The 18839-nt window shown below is 46.1% G+C and overlaps 1 protein-coding gene across 7 annotated transcripts in view; it reads right to left on the bottom strand.

Moving 5' to 3' along the window:
• The window catches only part of ATP8A1 (ATPase phospholipid transporting 8A1), a 223531-nt gene that overhangs the window by 5348 nt on the left and 199344 nt on the right, over positions 1–18839 (bottom strand). For all 7 annotated transcript variants that reach the window (XM_055339524.1, XM_055339561.1, XM_055339517.1 and 4 more), the window contains 3 exons: positions 10446–10534; positions 9319–9411; positions 327–418 (listed from right to left, as the gene is read on the bottom strand). In XM_055339524.1, the coding sequence (XP_055195499.1) occupies positions 327–418; positions 9319–9411; positions 10446–10534 (274 nt within the window). The remainder of the gene's footprint in view (positions 1–326; positions 419–9318; positions 9412–10445; positions 10535–18839) is intronic.

The following is an 18839-nucleotide window of genomic DNA, read 5'->3' as shown; positions in this document are numbered from 1 at the left end:
AGGGGGCTTTTAGGAGTCAAGATTTATTCCACTAGTTCTTTTTTTTCGGATTTAAGGAAGCAAGGGGGCATGCGGAAATAGTATTTCTTCAAGGGCCAGCAGCAAGACGTTAAGCTGCTTTGTCTTTGCTACTGTGAGGGAGCGGGCTGCAGTCACTAGCTCTCCTCACGCTGGGTATTTACCTAAGGGTCGCGAATCAGCAAGGCCCGTGGCAGGTATTACGTAGTTGGGCGTCCCTCAAAACCGAAATGCTGCACCCCTGAAAGCTGAAGCCCCACAATCTATGTACGGGCAATCTACCTACGAGTCACGGCTCAGATACTCACGGAGCAGGTTTTGTTGCAAGGACTCCGAGCGGTACAAGTTCACGTGGTTCTTCTTAAAGACGTTCTTGAGCAGTTGCGCCCTCTCCGTGAGGCTGCGGAGCAGGTGCAAATGTGTGAAATGAATTATCGACTCGCCAGAGACCCCGGTGTGCCCACAGGACCACCAGAGAGTCAGCCTTAGACAAAAGCTTGCCTGAGAAGTCCGCGGCCTAGGGATTCTTTTTACCCCATTTTCTCAGATGGCAAATGAGATTTAAAGTATTTAGATACGTTCGAGGGCGGTTTTTCCCATAGCTGAGGAGAGTTTTGTTCCCAATAATCCAGCCAAAAGATTTCCCCACCCCCCAGTTAAACTAAAGTCAGAGGGGATACAGAACCTGTACAACACAATTAACAAAACAAAAAAACAAAACAAAAAAAAAAAACCAAAACCAAATCGGCCAGGAGTTTCGTTGACCTCTAAAAATCTCGCTTGACTTACCACGTACGTTCTGAGCGTGGCATTTTTTTGAGTCACAAAAAGATTACCGTGCATCTTTTTACGACTTTGCACGTATTTCGGGGTAAGCTACTATTTTATTTTATTTTTTAGTTATGTAAAGAAATCCTAAAAAATTACACAAGGAAGAAATTTCATAGACTTTTTAACCAGAAAAGTTCCATTACCACTCCAATAGGAAATGTGTTCCTTGATTTCATAAAAAAAAAAGGAAGAAAAAAAGAAAAAACTATTTTCAGAAAGTACTAGGTAAGATGACAAGGAAAATATTTATCTTTCGATAAACGTTTAGAATCATCTCCACAGGAACAAATCCATGTAATTAATTATGTGACTTCTAAACGCACACTGCAAGAAATAACGCATCTGGTTTTTTCCACGGCACATAGAACGGTGTCTCCCACAGCAGGAAGCCAATTATTTGTCAAATAAATGAATCCGACCAATTATTGTGAAACACACTTTAAATATCACCAGTCCTCCCAATCATGCCACTTCTCCAACGGTTTAGCGAATTTTGCTTTGATACCAAAGAACGCTAATAAGCCTAAAGAGCTAATAAGTAATAATCCACATGTGTTACAGCAAATGTTTATGCAATTTTGTTTTAATCACTGGAATGGACTCAGCTGAAAAATTTCCATCTTGTGTTTTTCCCACTATGAAAGTCTCCGTTAAATTGTTCTTAGTTATGTCAGCTCTGTATTTTGCCAAATTTTTCGAAATCCTGAAAGCGAACAGTTTTCATCACACACACAAAATAAAAGGATCATCTGCAGAACGAACTTGGAATCACACAAACATTTACGCGTTCGCCGAAGTAAAATATTTAGAAACGCTGACATCTGTAGTTATCTTCCACACATATTTTTTTAAAATCTAGGGATGTTAACTGGCACTTATTAGGCATACTTCATTGTCACTGGGAATTAGCTACGTTAAGGCAAAAAAAAAAAACTAAATAATCTAAAACGCCAGTGGTTTTGCAAACAGTTGTAAAACTTTGTTTTTTTATCAGTGAAACAAACAGGCACGGGGAGCGAGAAGACGGGCCGTTTTTAGAGTCCCTTGTCTTACTCTGTTCTTAACATGATCTAACGTTACAGACCCGGGGACCCCGAGGAGCACTAAAATATCTAAGTGCTTTGAGGAACTCGGCAGCTTTAGCAGCAGGTGGTCTGCTTTTGTTCGCGGACAGAGGACGGGGTGCTGGGCAGTCTCAGGGGCTCAGGAGGGAAATGACTGGGGCCGTGCCAGGACGACCACCTACGTCCTGGGGCCGCTTCTCCCCAAAACACATTTTCCAGGTTTCAGGCTGGCCTTCCTGCAATGCCCAATACTGGAATATCGCAACACGAAACGCTCAGGAGACAGATGGGAGAGCTTCGTCGTGCACGCTGGGAAACCTCCGAGTGAGATGTGGCGCGTAGGGGGCTACGCAGGGCCCCGGCTGACTGTCCAGGTCATGTCTGGGGCTCCGGAAAGAGAGAAAGCGCAGCAAGAAGGCTTCTTGGAAAGGAGCACAATACTGGGGACCGAGCCTGGGCTTTGGAGTCCTTCAACCACCCCCCCCCCGCCCCGGCAAGCCCCCCGACCTCTCATCCACACCCGGAGGACAATCGCCGGCCCCCAGGCCAACGGTGGGCATTCGGGGTGACAGGTGCTCGGAAGCACTCAATGAACACTAACCCTCTCCACCTTTCCCACGGCCCCAGCTCCCGAGGAATTTATCACACGCACAAAAAAATCACCCAGAACAGAGACGGTCCCAAAACAACAAGACGACTTTGTGAGGATCCTTCCCGAGGCCCCGGCGTGGAGTCAACGTCGGCTCCACACGACGCGTCTCCTGCACCGGAGTTTTAGTCTAATGTCCCCACTAGGAAAAGTACTAGGGTTTCTGTGTGTGTTTTTCCCTGAGCTCACTGAGCCCCTTGCCTTGGTTCTTGTAGGGCGGAGTCCCTCCTGCGAAACCCAAGAGCCCCCCACGGGATGGTGCTGAGTAACAAGGAGCAATGATGATGATGATGATGATGATGATGATGATGACGACGATGACGATGGGGCTCTAGCCTTCTCCTACCCCTTTCGGGAGCGACTCATCGTTTCAAAATGACGTAGTTCTCAGCGCTTCTTAGGGGCACCGCTGCTCCTGTCAAGTCACATTATACGGTCTACGGGCAACACGGCCACATTAACACACACGTTGAAACTTGGGTCTTTCTAGACTAGCTTAGTGCTGCGAGAAGGAGAAAAAGACTTGGAGAACTGCTCGTGTAAAGACCCCATCTTAATCACGGCTCTGAGTCCCTAGTGTTAATTTTGTGTGGTTTTTCATTTACGTGCCATGCTTTGCAAATTCAAAATTTGCTCAATGCAATTACGCAAGTGCCACTTAAACACCGTCCCCTTATTTCCAAGCCCATGAAAATGTTTCAGCTTCAGAATCTGGTAGAGGTAAGGTGGCTTTTTTCTTTTTTTTTGAAGACTTTATTTATTTATCCATGAGAGACACAGAGAGAGGGGCAGAGACCCAGGCAGAGGGAGAAGCAGGCTCCACGCAGGACTTGATCCCAGGACCCCGGGGTCACGCCCTGAGCCAAAAGCAGATGCTCAACCCCTGAGCCCCACAGGCGTCCCAGAGGTAAGGTGTTTCAAAACACCGTGTTTTAACATAAGACTTCATTTAGAAACATGAAGCATAGGCAAAAACCTATTTACGGTCTCGGAACACGTTGCCTTCAGGTATTTTCAGTAGGTTTTGAAGAGCGGTTAATTCGCGATGGTCTTTATGCTGGGCTGGCAAGCTCTTCTGGTTGACTCATTAAAACGGATCCCCCGAGAGTGGAGGATGCACCATCCGCGGAACGTGTTAGTGTAGGGACAGGACGGCCACCCCGGCCTGTGCTCCGGAGGAGAGAACACGTCACACTCCTCCACTTCCCTTTACAAATGCCGGACACAAGGGCTCCCATCGTGGGAAGGTGTTGGGAGAAGAAATGCAAGTCTTCCCTCTGACCACTGGTTTTGGTGAAGAAAACGACGTCTATGCTATGAATCCGTGTTTTTGCCGTTACTTTTTTGCAGACAGGCTCCAACCCTACGGAGCCTAAGCATCTATAATTCCAAGATGCAAAAAACAAACAAACAAAAAAACAAAAACAAAAACAAAAACAAAACAAAAAAACCCCAAAACTTAGAAATTCAATTTTTTTTTCCTGTAGGACAAAGCTTTAGCTTTAGCTTAGGGCAAAACGCTGGGTACGTGCTCCTATCCTAGACCTCTGCCGAGATTCCGTATGTAACATGGATACAAATCCATGGGGAAACTGAGCAATATAGTTCCTTTTCTGTTGGCTGGGGCGCAATGTAAAAATGGCTGTTTTGAAAGATAAATAATACAGAGCAAGGTTGAAAGAGGCCACCGTCGCCGTCCGCAAGGCCAAATGACCTGACCTCTAGACTTCCGTGCTCTGTCTTTAAAGCTAAGGGCACAGTGATGGACAAATTAAGGAGGAATCACCCGAAGATCCTAGGGTAAAACTATTTATTTAGTAATGGCTGCTGCTGCTGTGCTGGCTGACGTCTACAGTCAGATATAAAAAAATTATGGGGGTGCCCGGGGGCTCAGCAGTTGAGCATCTGCCTTCGGCCCAGGGGTCCCGGGATCGAGTCCAGCATCGGGCTCCCAGCAGGGAGCCTGCTTCTCCCTCTGCCTGGGTTTCTGCCTCTCTCTCTCTCTCTGGGTCTCTCAGGAATAAATACATAGAATCTTTAAAAAAAAAAAAAAAGATGGCTCTCATGATGGTATTTGCCTGTCTGTAGGATGCCCTCCTTCCCACACTCATGAAAGGCGTCCAGAGGTGGCTGCCCTGCCCAAGCCCAGGGTCTACGATTCCTTATTTTAAAGCACTGGGGTTTTGAATTCACATTTGTTTTTGTTACAGTTTTGTTTCTAGAAAAAGTGAGATGTCACACACAACTTATAGATGTAATACCCCCAGTGAGATCCCAGAGGCCCATATTCCAAAAAATTTACATTTTATGCTATAAAGTGCATAAATATTTACACTACAGAAAAACATAAACACCATTAATGCCTCTATATTTATAGAACAAACAGTTTTAGGTTTTTCCAGCAAATGTTTGCTATGAACCTAAGGGGAAAAAATTGAATTCCAATCTTTTTTTTTTTTTTTTTTTTGCATCTTGGAATTATAGATGCCTAGGCTCCCTAGTGTTGGAGCCTGTCTGCAAAAAGTAACAGCAAAAACCGGGTCTCATAGCATAGACGTTGTTTTCTTCACCAAAACCAGTAAGCCAACAGCTACACAGAGGTCAGAGGTAAGACGTGCATTCATTCTCCCAACACCTTAAACTGATTTCTACCGCGACCCGAGGTTCAACAGCAGTATTACTGGACTCGGGCGATGAGCTACATCTCCCTCCCCCCAATTCCCATGTTCAATTGGAATGAATATATGTAATTCTCTGGATAGTACGGTGAGGGACCTAGCATTTCTGCTAACACAAGATTGTTTTAACCAAAACGTTTTAGTTCTTGAACACGAGCACATACGAGAAATACATGATCGTGAAAGCTAATCTGGACACAGTGCTTAGAAGTTACGGTTCCTCTGATGCAGTTTCCCTTTGGGTGGAGCCCGACTCCACCGTAGCGCTTGGTGGAGGCGGCAAAAAACTGGGGCTGGGGCGCCTGGGGGGCTCCATGGGTTGAGCGTCTGCCCTCAGCTCAGGTCGTGATCCCAGGGTCCCGGGGTCCCAGGGTCGAGCCCCTGGTCGGGCTCCCTGCTCCGCGGGGAGTCTGCTTCTCCCTCTCCCTGCACCCATTCCCCTCTGCTCGTGCCTCTTTCTCTGTCAATTAAATAAAATCTTAAAAAAAAAAAAGACTACTAGTCAAGAAAAACGAAAAAAAAAATCGGGGCCGATCAACTTACAAGACCGTTACCACTTCCATCTAGGTGAGAGGTCAGCCACGGCTACCTCGGATGACTCGTTCGGGAGATGGAACCTATGTGGGGTTCTATGTTCTTCTGAATCGTGTTTTTATTGAGACTACCCACGGGTCAGTCATTTATTTATCACCCACTACTCAGCCATTCTTTCACCTGTTTGTTTGTTTGTTCGTTCATTCATTCATTCATTCATTCATCCATTCATTCACTCCTCCGTTTGTGCCCTGGACCATCCGATTGCCCATCGCGCGCTACGGTGTTCCTGGATCTGCGCTAGGTACTGGGTCACGGTTCAGACTGACAAGGAGGCTGCTTCTTCAAGGCCCTCAGTCCAGTGGGAGAAACTGAGACACACGGTAAACACACACACTGTAATACCTGTAACAACAGGAGCACGAGGCGCTCAGACAGTAGAGTAGGAACTAACTTCACCCCAGGAAAGGCGAGGTAATCGCACCTGAGTTGAGCTTTGAGAATTGTCGGGATTAGACCGCCCGTCTGTAGGAGGGCATCAGCTTCTCAACACGGGAGCAGCAGGTGCGAAGGCAGGGGGGTGTACAATAACCCGGTGTTCTGCAACCAAAATAGGTCTGATATCGCTCGAACACGCAGAAATCACGATTTTCTCCTCTTTGGAAACGTAGATAAGATGAGCTAACTTTTTTGAGATTTTACATCAATCTCATTCTCCGAGGTTCCTAATGTCACCGTGTCCGCGGGGCACCTGCGAGTCTTGATCTCGGGGTTGTGAGCGCGCGAGCCCCACATTGGGTGTAGAGATTTCTTACAAATAAAGTCTCAAAAAAAAAAATGATCCTGGCAGCGAAATCCATGTGACGATTCCTAGTTGCTCTAGAACGTTGTTATTCCGAGCGGAGACTTTTCCGAGCAGTCACCATTCTCTTGCCCTCACGGGCCCCTTGGTTCCTCTCCGGCAGCCAGTGCCCCGCAGGAGGGCGCAGCATCTGCATCAGGGGCCGTGGGGCCTCCCCGGGCCTCGTCTGTGGCCTTCAGCTGACAGCAAACTCGTTCCTGAGAAAGGCTGAGCCGTCACTGTAGGCAAATGACGCAGCCGCGGAAACTTACCTGCGCACCCTCTATGGGAAAGCTGCTCGTTTATGGTGGAGCTCACGTCATTCCTTTCAGGCTCTCTCTCTCTTTTTTATTAATCTCTACACCCAACGTTGAGTCCAAACTCACAACCCAACATTAAGAGCCACATGGTCTACCTACTGAGCCAGTCAGGTGCTCCTCTGACTTATTTTTTAAAGATTTATTTTAGAGAGACAGCGAGCGAGCGAGCAGGTAAATGTTGGGGGGGGGGCAGGAGGAGAAGGAGGCTCCCCGCCAAGCAGGGAGCCCTGACGTGGGGCTCGATCTCACGACCCTGAGGTCATGACCGGAGCCAAAATCAAGAGTTGGACGCTCAACCAACTGACCACCCAGGGGCCCCTCTGACTTATTTTTTTTTTTTTTTGTGGCAGGAGCGGCCCACATGGCAGAGCCACTGAGTCACCAGAACACGAGGTCACATCACAACCTCAGCTCGACTCCTGCACTGCCGGAGTCGCCCACGTGCTAGGAGCCGGGACGAGCAGGGATCCCACGCAGGCCTTGACCCGGGCCTTGACCTAAGGCCTGTGCGCACGCTCCCAGGTACAAGCAATGTCCCGCTAGGGGCAGTGACAGCACGGGCCCCCCTCACGGTCCTCAGTCTACAGTCTGAGTCACGATTTTGGGAGCTCGGGTCCTGCACGTCCCTGTGGCAGCTACAGTGAGAGAGAGAAGGTTGGCGGAGCGACCCTCTGTGGCAGCAGCGGACCAGACGGGGACGGCGCGGGGAGCGGAGCTCAGAACTCTCAAAGTAGGGGTTTTCCTTTCTTTCTCCCTTTCTTTCTCTTTCTTTCCTTTTCTCTTTCTTTCTTCTTTTTCTTTCTTTCTTTCTTTCTTTCTCTTTCTCTTTTTTCTTTTTTCCTTCCTCTTTCTCTTTCCTTCCTTCTTTCCTTCCTTCTTTCCTTCCTTCCTTCCTTCCTTCCTTCCTTCCTCTTTCTTTCTTTCTTTCTTTCTTTCTTTCTTTCTTTCTTTCTCCTTCCTTCCTTTCTATTTTCTTTCTTTCTTTCCTTCCTTCCTTTCTTTCCTTCCTTCCTTCCTTTCTCTTTATTTTCTTTCTCTTTCCTTCCTTCCTTCTTTCTTTTTTCCTTCCTTCCTTTCTCTTTCTCTTTCTATCCTTCCTTCCTTTTTTCTTCCTTCCTTCATTTTTTCTTTCTTTTCTTTTCTTTTCTTTTCTTTTTTTTCTTTTCTTTCTTTTTTCTTCTTTCTTAATTTATTTATTCTTGAGAGACACACAGAGAGAGGCAGAGACACAGGCAGAGGGAGAAGCAGGCTCCTTGCGGGGGTCTGACATGGGATTTGATCCCAGAACCCTGGGGTCATGCCCTGAGCCCGAGGCAGATGCCCAACCACTGAGCCCCCCAGGGTCCAACCCAGGGACGCCAACCCAGAGGAGGGCAAGAGGTTAAGCACGCAGCCAGGCTGGCAGGGGCTGTTTTTGCTGGTATCCCTTAGTCTTGGAAGACAGCAAAGGGGGGAGAAGAGTGAATGGGTAGGAGCAGGTGCCCCAGAATTGGTCGATGTGGGCTCGAGGCCCTGCTTTGTGATTTCTGAGTGAGAACTGCAACTCCCAGTTTCCTCCTCTGGGAAGAACGGGGTGATTAATCTGTCTGGGATCCTGGGGGGATCCCATGGGCAGCGTGTGTGCAGCGCCCAGCACCCAGGGAGTGCTCTGTGAGTGGCAGACACACACGTGTTGCCTGTGGTGTAGACTAAGCCTGAGCCCCCTTCCTGCACCTGACTCCGCCATCATCTTGTTATCACGGACCGTCTCCGAATCCTTCAGATTCCTTTCCGAAAATGTTTTGTGACCGCGGTGAACTTGATCAGTTTCCGACACTGTTTGGCTGGGGCGGCGGTGCAGGAGGGACCCGGGCGACAGGCCACGGCACCCGGACGCACGCGGGCTCCGTCCCCAGCGCAGCACACGCTGCCCTGTATCCGCGCTCATTTCCATCACCTACTATTTTGTTACGGAAATTGTTTCAAGCTAAAAGACTTTTTGTTTTTTACCCCCTTTCATTTTAATAATACAATAATATTTATAATGACCATTAATTTAAGGCGCATGAAGACCAGACACCTAGATACCTGCTTCGTCGATTATATCTTATTTAATTCTAAAAATGAGCCATGAGGGAAGTATTATTATCCCCATTTTATAGGCGAGAAAGTTGAGGCTCAAGGGCATTGAGCCACTTGGCTCAGGTCACACAGCTCAGTGAAGGACGGAGTTGATCTCAATCCACGTCCCTCTGATTCTGAAATGGGTCATCGACACTGCCAGCCTCATCTTAGGTGATAAATAGGAGTTTTACCACTTACTTCTAAGTTTTACCGCCTATTTCTTACCACCAGTAAAACCTAAAGTTCTCTTGGGGAAGAACATGTTTGATGGGCACTTTACCTTTTTCCAAGCACAACTGCACCTGGGTCTTGAGATTTCGCCTCCAGCTCCTGAACCTCATCTACTAAGGTTTTAAAAGCAGTCCTCTTGATGCTGGAGGGACAGAAAAAAGCATTTGCATGTAAATCTTTGTGTGCAGACTTTGTAACACTTTGCAAAACTGGTTTATTATGTGCTGCTAGGTACAACAGGAACCCGAGTACAGGCAAGCATTTTTCAATAGAATCTAAAAAAAAAAAAATCACAGTAATTTGGAGCATTATGTAATTACAGAAACAACAGTCTTCCAAGGAATGGTTTAGATTTATACTATTAAAGCTCTCACAGTTCTTCTTATTTTTTTTTCAGCTCTTACAGTTCTTAAAAAAAGTCATGTAATTAACTTTAATGATATCTTTTTTTTTGTGGGAAGAGATACCATTTTTAAAACTGATAGTCCTTGAGGAAAACTAAAGTTTTTGTTTCATTCCAGTTTCTTCTAATCAAGTTTTAGTTTCTTCCTATCTATATTGTACCTTGCTTTGAAAAAGGTAGGTAAAAACCTTTTTTTCCCCCACAACTACTGTTCATTAATAAAATATATGTGTTTTGAGATAACAGATTTTTCTTCTACCTTGAATGGATTTTTTTTTTGAATGGATTTTTTGAGCTGATTTCTTTCTTTCTTTCTTTCTTTCTTTCTTTCTTTCTTTCTTTCTTCTTTCTTTTCTTTCTTTTTTAAAGATTTTATTTATTTATTCATGAGAAACAGAGAGAGAGAGAGGCAGAGACACAGGCAGAGGGAGAAGCAGGGTCCCTGCGGGAGCCCGACTCGGGACTCGATCCCGGGACCCCAGGATCACACCCTGAGCCGAAGGCAGACGCTCCCAGGCGTTCCTCGAGCTGATTTCTAACAGTGTACTGTTTAATATTCATTGAAAGTACTTGCTTTACTTCTCATTCCATCTTCACACTAATTTCCTAATTCCTTAGTCACTCATTTCTTCATTTACAGATGCACAATTAATTAATATTACTAATTCCCACTTTGTGAACTCTACATCCTTGGCCTGATGTTATAAATCGGAGTCCTCTGAGGACTAATATACATCTACATTTTTGCGTATATAACTGAGAACTATACTCACACTTTGTACACCACATCAAGAAGTAATGATGCCACAGGGATGAACAACAGGCCCATCCAGAAGACGCCGGAACTGAACAGCATGGCAGCCTGAGGAGACCATCAGAAACGACATTATCTGAGCAACCAAGACGCACATCATTCATGTTTAGTTTTCATACGATTTTAGGTAAAATAATTTTTAAAAATCTCACTCTGCGAGAGGATAAACAAGGACTTTAAATCCAAACTTGTGCACGATGTGGAATTAAAAGCCAAATGTGTTAAGACATTTCTTTACTACATCTCTTTGTTTCCCCCTTAAGCAGCTAATAGAGCAAGGTTTTATCATGTGCCAAATGTTTTCATACTTTTTTACGTGAGGTTTTTATTACTGCGGTCAATATGCGAAGTAATAAACTCTGACCTTTTTTTATAACATAGAATATCAAAACCAAACTTTTGGAGCAAATTTCAAATAGTACTCTGGCTTACATTCTCTTATAATACAACATGTAAATTAAATCCTACTTAGAAACCAAATTTACTATTCCTGGCAAATAAAAATTAACTTTTGTAAAATATTAGACAAATTTAAAAAAATCATCCAGATAAACCACGATACAGTATAGTCAAATTAATATATCTACATTAGAACAAAATTTGGTTCAAAGATTTACATGACTATTGGTATGTCCTGTTACTGCGAAAGTCAAACCAAGTATCTAGTGTGTAAACCCCAAATAACAGTGTATTAAAAATAATTTCAACCATTCCTCTGTATTAAATAACAAATCACTATATCAGAAACTTTCAGGTTGCAAAGAAAATGATTCTATGGCTAAACAATTAATAAATCTATTAGCTATTTGCAATTATAATAAAATAAAATCCCTCTGTAATATAATCAGATTACACGGAGTTTAAAAGGAGTATGTCATACAATAAAATCAAAATAAATATTTTGTTTCACTTTGAGGCTATTTATCAGACTAAATTTGCAGTGCCCACTCAAGCGCATAAATATATTGCTGCGACTCCGTTAAAAAGCCGTCAACTCATGCATGCACATTTATACTCTGCTCAAAATCACAAGAATTTTTTTTCTTTAAATTAAGCGTGGTTCGGGAGTTAAAAATGACCTACAGTTTCTTATGGTGTTAACGATCCTAATCAATCTTTGCCTAATATGAGGATCACTAATTTTAAATTAAGTTAGAGATTTTTAAACTAAGTTTGAGATTACCTATCCGTTTTGACGACCAACGGAAGACCAGGAACGGTTGCCTTTTTTTTTTTTTTTTTGCATTAAACAGGGCCTCATTGAGATAGCCTGTCAGTTCAAGGATGTTATGGTCTTTTTTCCCCCTTATATAGGATTAAATAGCTCTGAGCATGTTTAAAAAGATGCCATTACAAAAGAATTTCAGAAAATAAATGTGGCCACGTGGATTCAGTGAAACAGCACCTATATTCTAGACACCAACAAGATGAAAAATATTCACATAAAAGTCACTTTATTTTATAAGCAAAGCATGATATTCAACATGTTTGCTGACATCTTCAATAGTGAAAACCAACAATTACTATGTAATAGGAAATGTCTATCAAATCAGTGGGTTTTGTTTAGATTGAAGGAAGCTTTTTAGTGAGGTAACTGCAAAAAAAAAAATAGCAAAAAAAAGCAAAAAAAAAAAAAAAAAGAAGGTCAAACACACACAAACCCAACTACATTTCTTTTTCCTTCTGGGGTGAAAGGTGGATAAGAGTCTAAGTCCTGCAACTGAAAATGCCTCATTTGCTTGCCTTCATTTTAATCTATTTTAGTTTAGGGGCAAAGGAAGAACGATTTATGCCTGCCTTTGCCACCTTGTACTAAACGTCGCTGGTGGAAAAGGCAAAAGTGGTGGTGGAGTCTCTGGGCTGCTAATTCTGACCATTGTGATGTTAACTATGAATGGGAAGCAACTGGCGCCCACTATTCAGTCCACCAGCCTTTGGCTTTACAAATGAACAACGTGAATTGAGGGGAAAAAAGTTTTTCTGCGTCATATCTGAAAGCCTGTCAGATTTTTTTTCTTTTGCAGAGTTAATCCAAACCTAAAAGATTTAAAGCCGACATTCGCATTAAAGACAGAGTCTCTTTGTATTTTTTGGATGGAGAAGGGAGGGGAAGAGAAAAAAATAAAATCCCACAGAGGTATTTCCTTCCTTTCTGTAGAGAAAGCTCCCCCTCAGTCTGTAGAGACCAGTTTTGTCTCTAACTTTTCACACGTCACCCCGCAGGCAGGTCGGGGAAGGCGCCCAGACAATGGGGCCGCGGGCTCCCCCCACAGTGGAGAGCTGGGGGGGGTCATGGCCAGCAGCCCCCTGACCCCCCCAGGCCCCTCTGGCCAAATGGAATGTGGGGGCCCTGGGGGGCCCCCCAGCAAGGCCGGCGAGTGGAGGCCCCGCCCCTGCCCCAGCCACCCCGGGGCTGCCGTGGCCCAGATGGGGCGCCAGGGACCAGGGGTAGCTCGACCCCGCTGCCGGGGGTGGGGGGGGTTGGGGGGGTGGGGGTCTGCACAGCGGAGCGCGGGCCTAGGTGCCTCCGGGCCAGGCAGGGGCCCTGGGTGGGGGCCGCCCCTCCGACCGCACCACGGGGCCCCTCGGCCGTCTGCTTTCCCACACCGCAGACCACTCTCCTGCCCTTCGCGGGGTCCCAAGGTCAGTTGTGTAGGACACGCAGTCTATACGTGCCACCTGTCTGCACGCTCCAGGGATGCACTGCTCACCTCCAGCCCGCCTTTCCCACCCAGGGCAGGTGGCGGAGCACGGCCCTGTGGCCAGGATCTGGGACCAGGTGAGCCTGGGATCTGGGGCCAGGTGCAGCCCAGCTCTGGGACCAGGTGCGGCCCGGCTCTGGGACCAGGTGTGGCCAAGATCTGGGAGCAGGTGGGGACCAGGTGCGGCCCGGCTCTGGGAGCAGGTGCGGGTGCTGGCCAAAGAAGGCCCCTCAGGGAGTCCTGGGGTGCCCGGATCTCCCTGGAGCAGTCCTGGCACCGCCGCCCTGCCCGTCTCAGCCTTGGGGAGAAGCGCGGAGCCCCCGGTAGTTGACCCAGTACTGCGGACCGGCCACCATGACGACTGGCAGGACTAACTAAGCAGCTTTGCTCGCCTCATTTAATTTTCACATTTCTTAAATCGCCCTAGGCCTCTTGTTCTTTCTGGGGCTCGCCCCCACCCCGAGCTTTAAGGAAGACCCTTTTCGTCACACTGTCAAAGGAAGCGAGCGGCGGCAGCTGGCAGGTGTCCCGGCCTTCCCCACCTTACGGCTCGGTACACATGGCTCAGCGCTGCCACTGACCCGGGGACTGACCGCTCACCTCAGTTTGTTCATTCTGGAAATGGACACAAATTATCTTTCTCGTAAGAATTATTAGAGCCTGCCTGGGCATAATATATCCCTTTAGGAAGGGGAAATTGTTCCAAAAACAGCCCTGTAAATCTTGCTTAGTTGTTTAGCACAGGGGAGAGAAGGGCAGCGAGAAAAATTAACACAAATTCCAGGGAGGTGAAGAGTTCATGCCAATAATAGTGAAAAACCAAGAAGTGATTATTAAGTGTCTAGATAAAGCTTTATGAAAGGACTTTCTAAGCTTAAGAACAGTAAAAAACAAAACAGAACAAAACAACAAACTATAAAAAGAGGCTTTAAAGATCGGATTCATAAAAATGTAGAAGCTCCACACGTTCGAAAAGAACATAACAAAAAAGCAAATGGTAAGAAACTGGGCGAATGCCACAAATATATGAAATCCGGCCTTAATATCTGCTTATAAAAATAGACCATTTATCTTCATAAGAATAGCTAAGGACCCGACACATTAGGCCAAAAGACCAGAGAAGGTATTCACGAAAGCAGCAGCAAGTAATCAATACCACGGTGTGTCGTCATAGAAACAGGACAGATCAGATCAGATTGGAACAATTGGCTGTCACGGTTGGTGTGGGAGAAACAGCCCTTTGTAACGATTTATATTTCCGTTGGCCACGTCCTCGCCTCTGGAGAGGTATTTGGCAACGTGCATCAAGGACGTAAACATTCATTCCTGCTAATCGGATAATTCAATTTCTGGAGCTGCGTGTCGGAACTTGGGACAGCTTCTGCGGATAGGTTCGGATCCCGTGGAATTGCTCTGGGGTTACCAGGCCTGAGAGCACGGGCCCCGAGAAGCCCGTCAGGGCCCAGGCCGTAGTAAGGGGATAACCGAACCCCAGCAGCACCCTCCTGACGCGTCACACTGCACGGCAGCACATTTGAGGCTTTGAGACACCACTGCAAAGGACCCTACTGAACAGTTACCTGTTTACTGATTTATGGCTTTATGTAAGTAATCTCTACACCCAACACGGCGCTCAAGCTCATGACCCCGAGATCAAGAGTCACGTGCTCTTCCAACCAGCCAGCCGGGCACCCCTCAACGGTTTTCTAAGTCAAGGTTTCTAAATGTAGTCATCCACCACGGGGCACTTTTGCCACGTTTTGCTTATGCACGCCTCCCCCCAAAGTACTTGTGGGGAATGCGGATACTCGCTGTGGGTTCTGGTAGGTAGGAGAGCAGCCGTGAAAGCCGACAGGTCACCAGGCGGCTGGTTCCGATGCACTTCCATATTGCAGAATAGCATCCCAGCTGTTCAGGAGGCTGGGCACAGGCCATAATTCTTACACGATGGATTGTCCAAACGAGCCCTGAATAAAGGGGAAGGTAAGGGATCCTAGCAGTGTCGGGCGGCTTCTGTTACCAGTAAACACATCCCCGGGAAGGCTGGCGGCTTCTCCTCTTATATGGGGACCAGTCACAACCTCGCCCTGGGGTTCACATCTCTTGTGTGTGCTTCAAACACACCGTCCAGCTCTGAACTTGAACACCGCACGGGGACTCGGAACTCGACACAACCGTCATCTCCGTCCAAAACGTGCCCAGAAAAACAAAAACAAAAACAAAAACAAAAACAAAACGTGCCCAGCCTCCCGACAGCCTGCAAGCTGGACTTAGTGACGCCCGTGGGGCTCGGCTTCTAGCAGCGTCTCCACACTGCAGCCAAAGGGATACTTCCCAAGTGCAAATTAGATTTTAGCGTTTCTTGGATTAAACCCATTCGGTGGCTTCATACTGCCTCGAGGGTAGAGTGCAAACTCCTTTATATGATATTAAGACCCTGCCCATGTGACTTCTGCTTGCTTCCCACGTGCCATCTCTGAAGCCAGCCCCCAGCCCTCGTTACACACGGGTGCTCCAGTTCTGGGAAGGTACCCATGCTTACTCCCATCCTTGGGCCCTTTCCTTAAAAGTAAACAATTTTCCCATCAGATGGTACCTCCCTCCTTAGACGCCGCTTAGCTGGCCCTACCCTGGGCTTCTATTTCTATCACCCATTTTCTAGGTGCTCCTTTGTCTTCCAATTAGACTATAATCTCTTTAAGAGGAAGAAGTATATCTTGATGAATTCTCACAACCAAAGTGCTCAACCACCGAGCAGGTGCTCAGTAAATGACTATTGAATAAATAAATTCTTACAACCCAGTGTTTGGAGAGACTGAAAGAAACACCAGAGCACTGGGACCCTGCTCCTGAGATGTGGCGGGGACAGTCGGCTTGGCTTTCCTGTGTCCTGGCATGGAGCAGTTACAACTGGGTGTTTATGTGACCTGGGGAGATGGGATAAAAGGTGGATCCAGCTCCTTAACTGTCCTTTTTCAACACAGGTTGTCTTTTCTGTTAAAAAAAGGCCGAACAGCAGGACTGCCCGGCTGGCTCAGTCAGTAGAGCGTACGACTCTTGAACTTGGGGCTGTGGGTTCGAGCCCCCTGGTGAGTGTAGAGGTTACTTAAAAACAAAATTGTAAAACGAACAAAGCCGAGCAACATTCACTAAAAGCAAGGCGTGTTAAACTACCCCCTGCCCCAGCCGAACCAACAGAAATATTTTAGTGAACCGGGGAAAGTATAACTGGAAATGCTGTAATTTTGGGGGGGGGTCAGGAGAGGACGTAGAACGAGCAGGAAGAGAACGAAAGTCTCCTCCCAACATTAACAAAGACTTTTATCAGCTACGTGAATCCTTTTCAATGTCAAATAATTAGAAGAATCTATTCCCCCAGTCTTCTCCATCTCAACAAATAGACTTTATCCTTCTAGCTGCTCTGGCCAAAAAAACTTAGAGGAGTCATCCTTGCTCCCCGCTTTTCTCCCAAACTGCATATCCAGCCTTTGGCAAATCCCAACTGCTCTACTTAATAACAAAATCCGCATCCATGGTCACAGCAGCGTCATTCACAACAGCCAGAAGGTGGAAGTATCAATAGATAAATAGGTAAGTGAAATGCGGGCAAATAGGTAAATGGATAAATGAAATAGATAAGCGAATAAACTACATACAACGGGGTATCAGTCTAAAAAAAATTTTGTTTTTGGACACATGCTGTAACAGATGAACCCTGCTATGAAATCGGCCGGACACAAAAGGGCACATCTTACAGATTCCATGTCTGTGAGGTACGCGCAGCCGTCAGATTCAGAGACAGAGAGTAGAGCAGTGGCTGCCAGGGGTTGGAGGGAGGAGGGAACGGGGGTAATTGTTTTCTGCATCTGGAGTTTCAGTTTGACGCGATGGAAAAGTCCTGGAGATGGATGGTGGCGATGGCCGCACAACGCGGCGAGTGCATCCCCAAACCGTATGCCTATAAAGATGTTTGAACTGATCAGCAGTCAATTAGGTACATTTTGTCAAATAAAAATGTTGAAAGAAATTAATAAAAACCGTCCTCCCCACCCAAAAATCCAGACTCTGCACACTTCATAGCTCTTCCACCCTGGCCTACATCCCTACCAGGTCTTCTGATCTCCGGGCAAGGCCACTTTTTGGTGGTGCCTCCATGACCTCTCCACCTAGAGCTGCACCCCACTCCCACTCCCATGTCCTTCCTATCCTATGGTTCTCCGTGGCACTTGCCACCGGCCAACGCACTGCACAACCGGCCGCTGAGACGCACTCCCCCCCCCCGCAAGAATATAAGAACCTGAGGGCAGGGATTTTATCTTTTGTTCCCTGTTGTATCCCCAGCAACTAGAAGAGCCCTTTGCTGCATCACTGTTGAAAGAATAAATCGTTTGATCCAAGTTAAGCGTACAGATTAAGGGTAAACCCCCCGCAGGACTGGCATGTTAACAGTGCCTACCTCCGGGCAAGGGGCAGTGCTGCTTTTTTCCCTCTATTTTCCCCCAAGTGTATTTAATGAACTCTCAGCTACTCACATAGATCAAAATCATGAATTTTACCTTAAAAAGCAGAAATACCATCAATTTTCACTGATGGGTGAAACATTCAAAATAGTTATAATAAAACCGCTATTTTCAATTACACCCTAGCCTCTCTTTCTGCATTTAGGATTCTTTTCCTAGGTTCACTTATAATCACGCAGAGAAGATGTATTTTCTTTTTCTTTTTCCCCAAATGGTTCTCTGGGAAGAACGGATGATTCAATAGTGATCCTCCCATCCAGGAACATGGGATGTTTATTCAACTTTTTTTTTTAATATTTCTCTCACTTCTCTAATTTTCTAGCTTTCTTCTCACTAACCATATACACAACTGGCTGAAGTCTCTCCTGTTGTTGCTGTGAATGGGATCTTTCATTTTCTTTGCATAGGAGGGCTTATTTTTGAAGACTTAGGGCTTTTTCAAGGGAGTTAACAAATTTTTGGGAAAAAAATCCAAACGCTTATTATATATAGCTTCTATATCCCATTATAGAAGGCGCTTCTTAGGATTTTGGTCAATAGGGTGTCGGACCCAAGAGTGTAACTGTTTTTTCCAGCCATCTTGTTCATGAAATCATTTTCATAAAAGAAAAGTCAGTGCTCAACTTTAGGTTTTCAGAGACTGTTCCCTTTCATACAAATTTTCTGGGTCTTTCCAACCACATCGCGGCTCTCTTCTCCCTACGGCCCTTCAATGCTTCGTCTTTGCCCCGGATGCTGGACACTTCATCGGAGAAGGCGGACTCTATGTTGATATATTCCACTTTCACTCCCATCTCATCCGGCCTGTTACTCATGCGGTCTTTCCTCCTTTGGTTCCTTTTCTCAGTCCCTCCTCTCAGGGGCCTGGGAGAGCCGGTGCTCTGAACCTGAGGTATGACGGTGGCTTTTGGTACCCTGAAAGCTGAAACCCACAACTTTAACATCTGTATTTTTATGGCAAAATAGAAATTTTATGTCAAAAGGACACTAGTGTATCAAGATCGTGCTTTCTCCTGGCAACAGAACCACTGACGTATGGGAACCTCATATTGGCTCACCAAAATCAACGCTGCTTTCAGACCGGGCTATTTGAATTTAATCTCACAAACATTTCTGAAAGGTGTCTTTGGG

Source organism: Nyctereutes procyonoides, unplaced genomic scaffold, assembly GCF_905146905.1.
Source record: "Nyctereutes procyonoides isolate TBG_1078 unplaced genomic scaffold, NYPRO_anot_genome, whole genome shotgun sequence".
Classification (NCBI taxonomy): domain Eukaryota; kingdom Metazoa; phylum Chordata; class Mammalia; order Carnivora; family Canidae; genus Nyctereutes; species Nyctereutes procyonoides.
The sequence above is the reverse complement of the archived record's forward strand: the minus strand, read 5'-3'. Positions and strand labels throughout refer to the sequence as shown.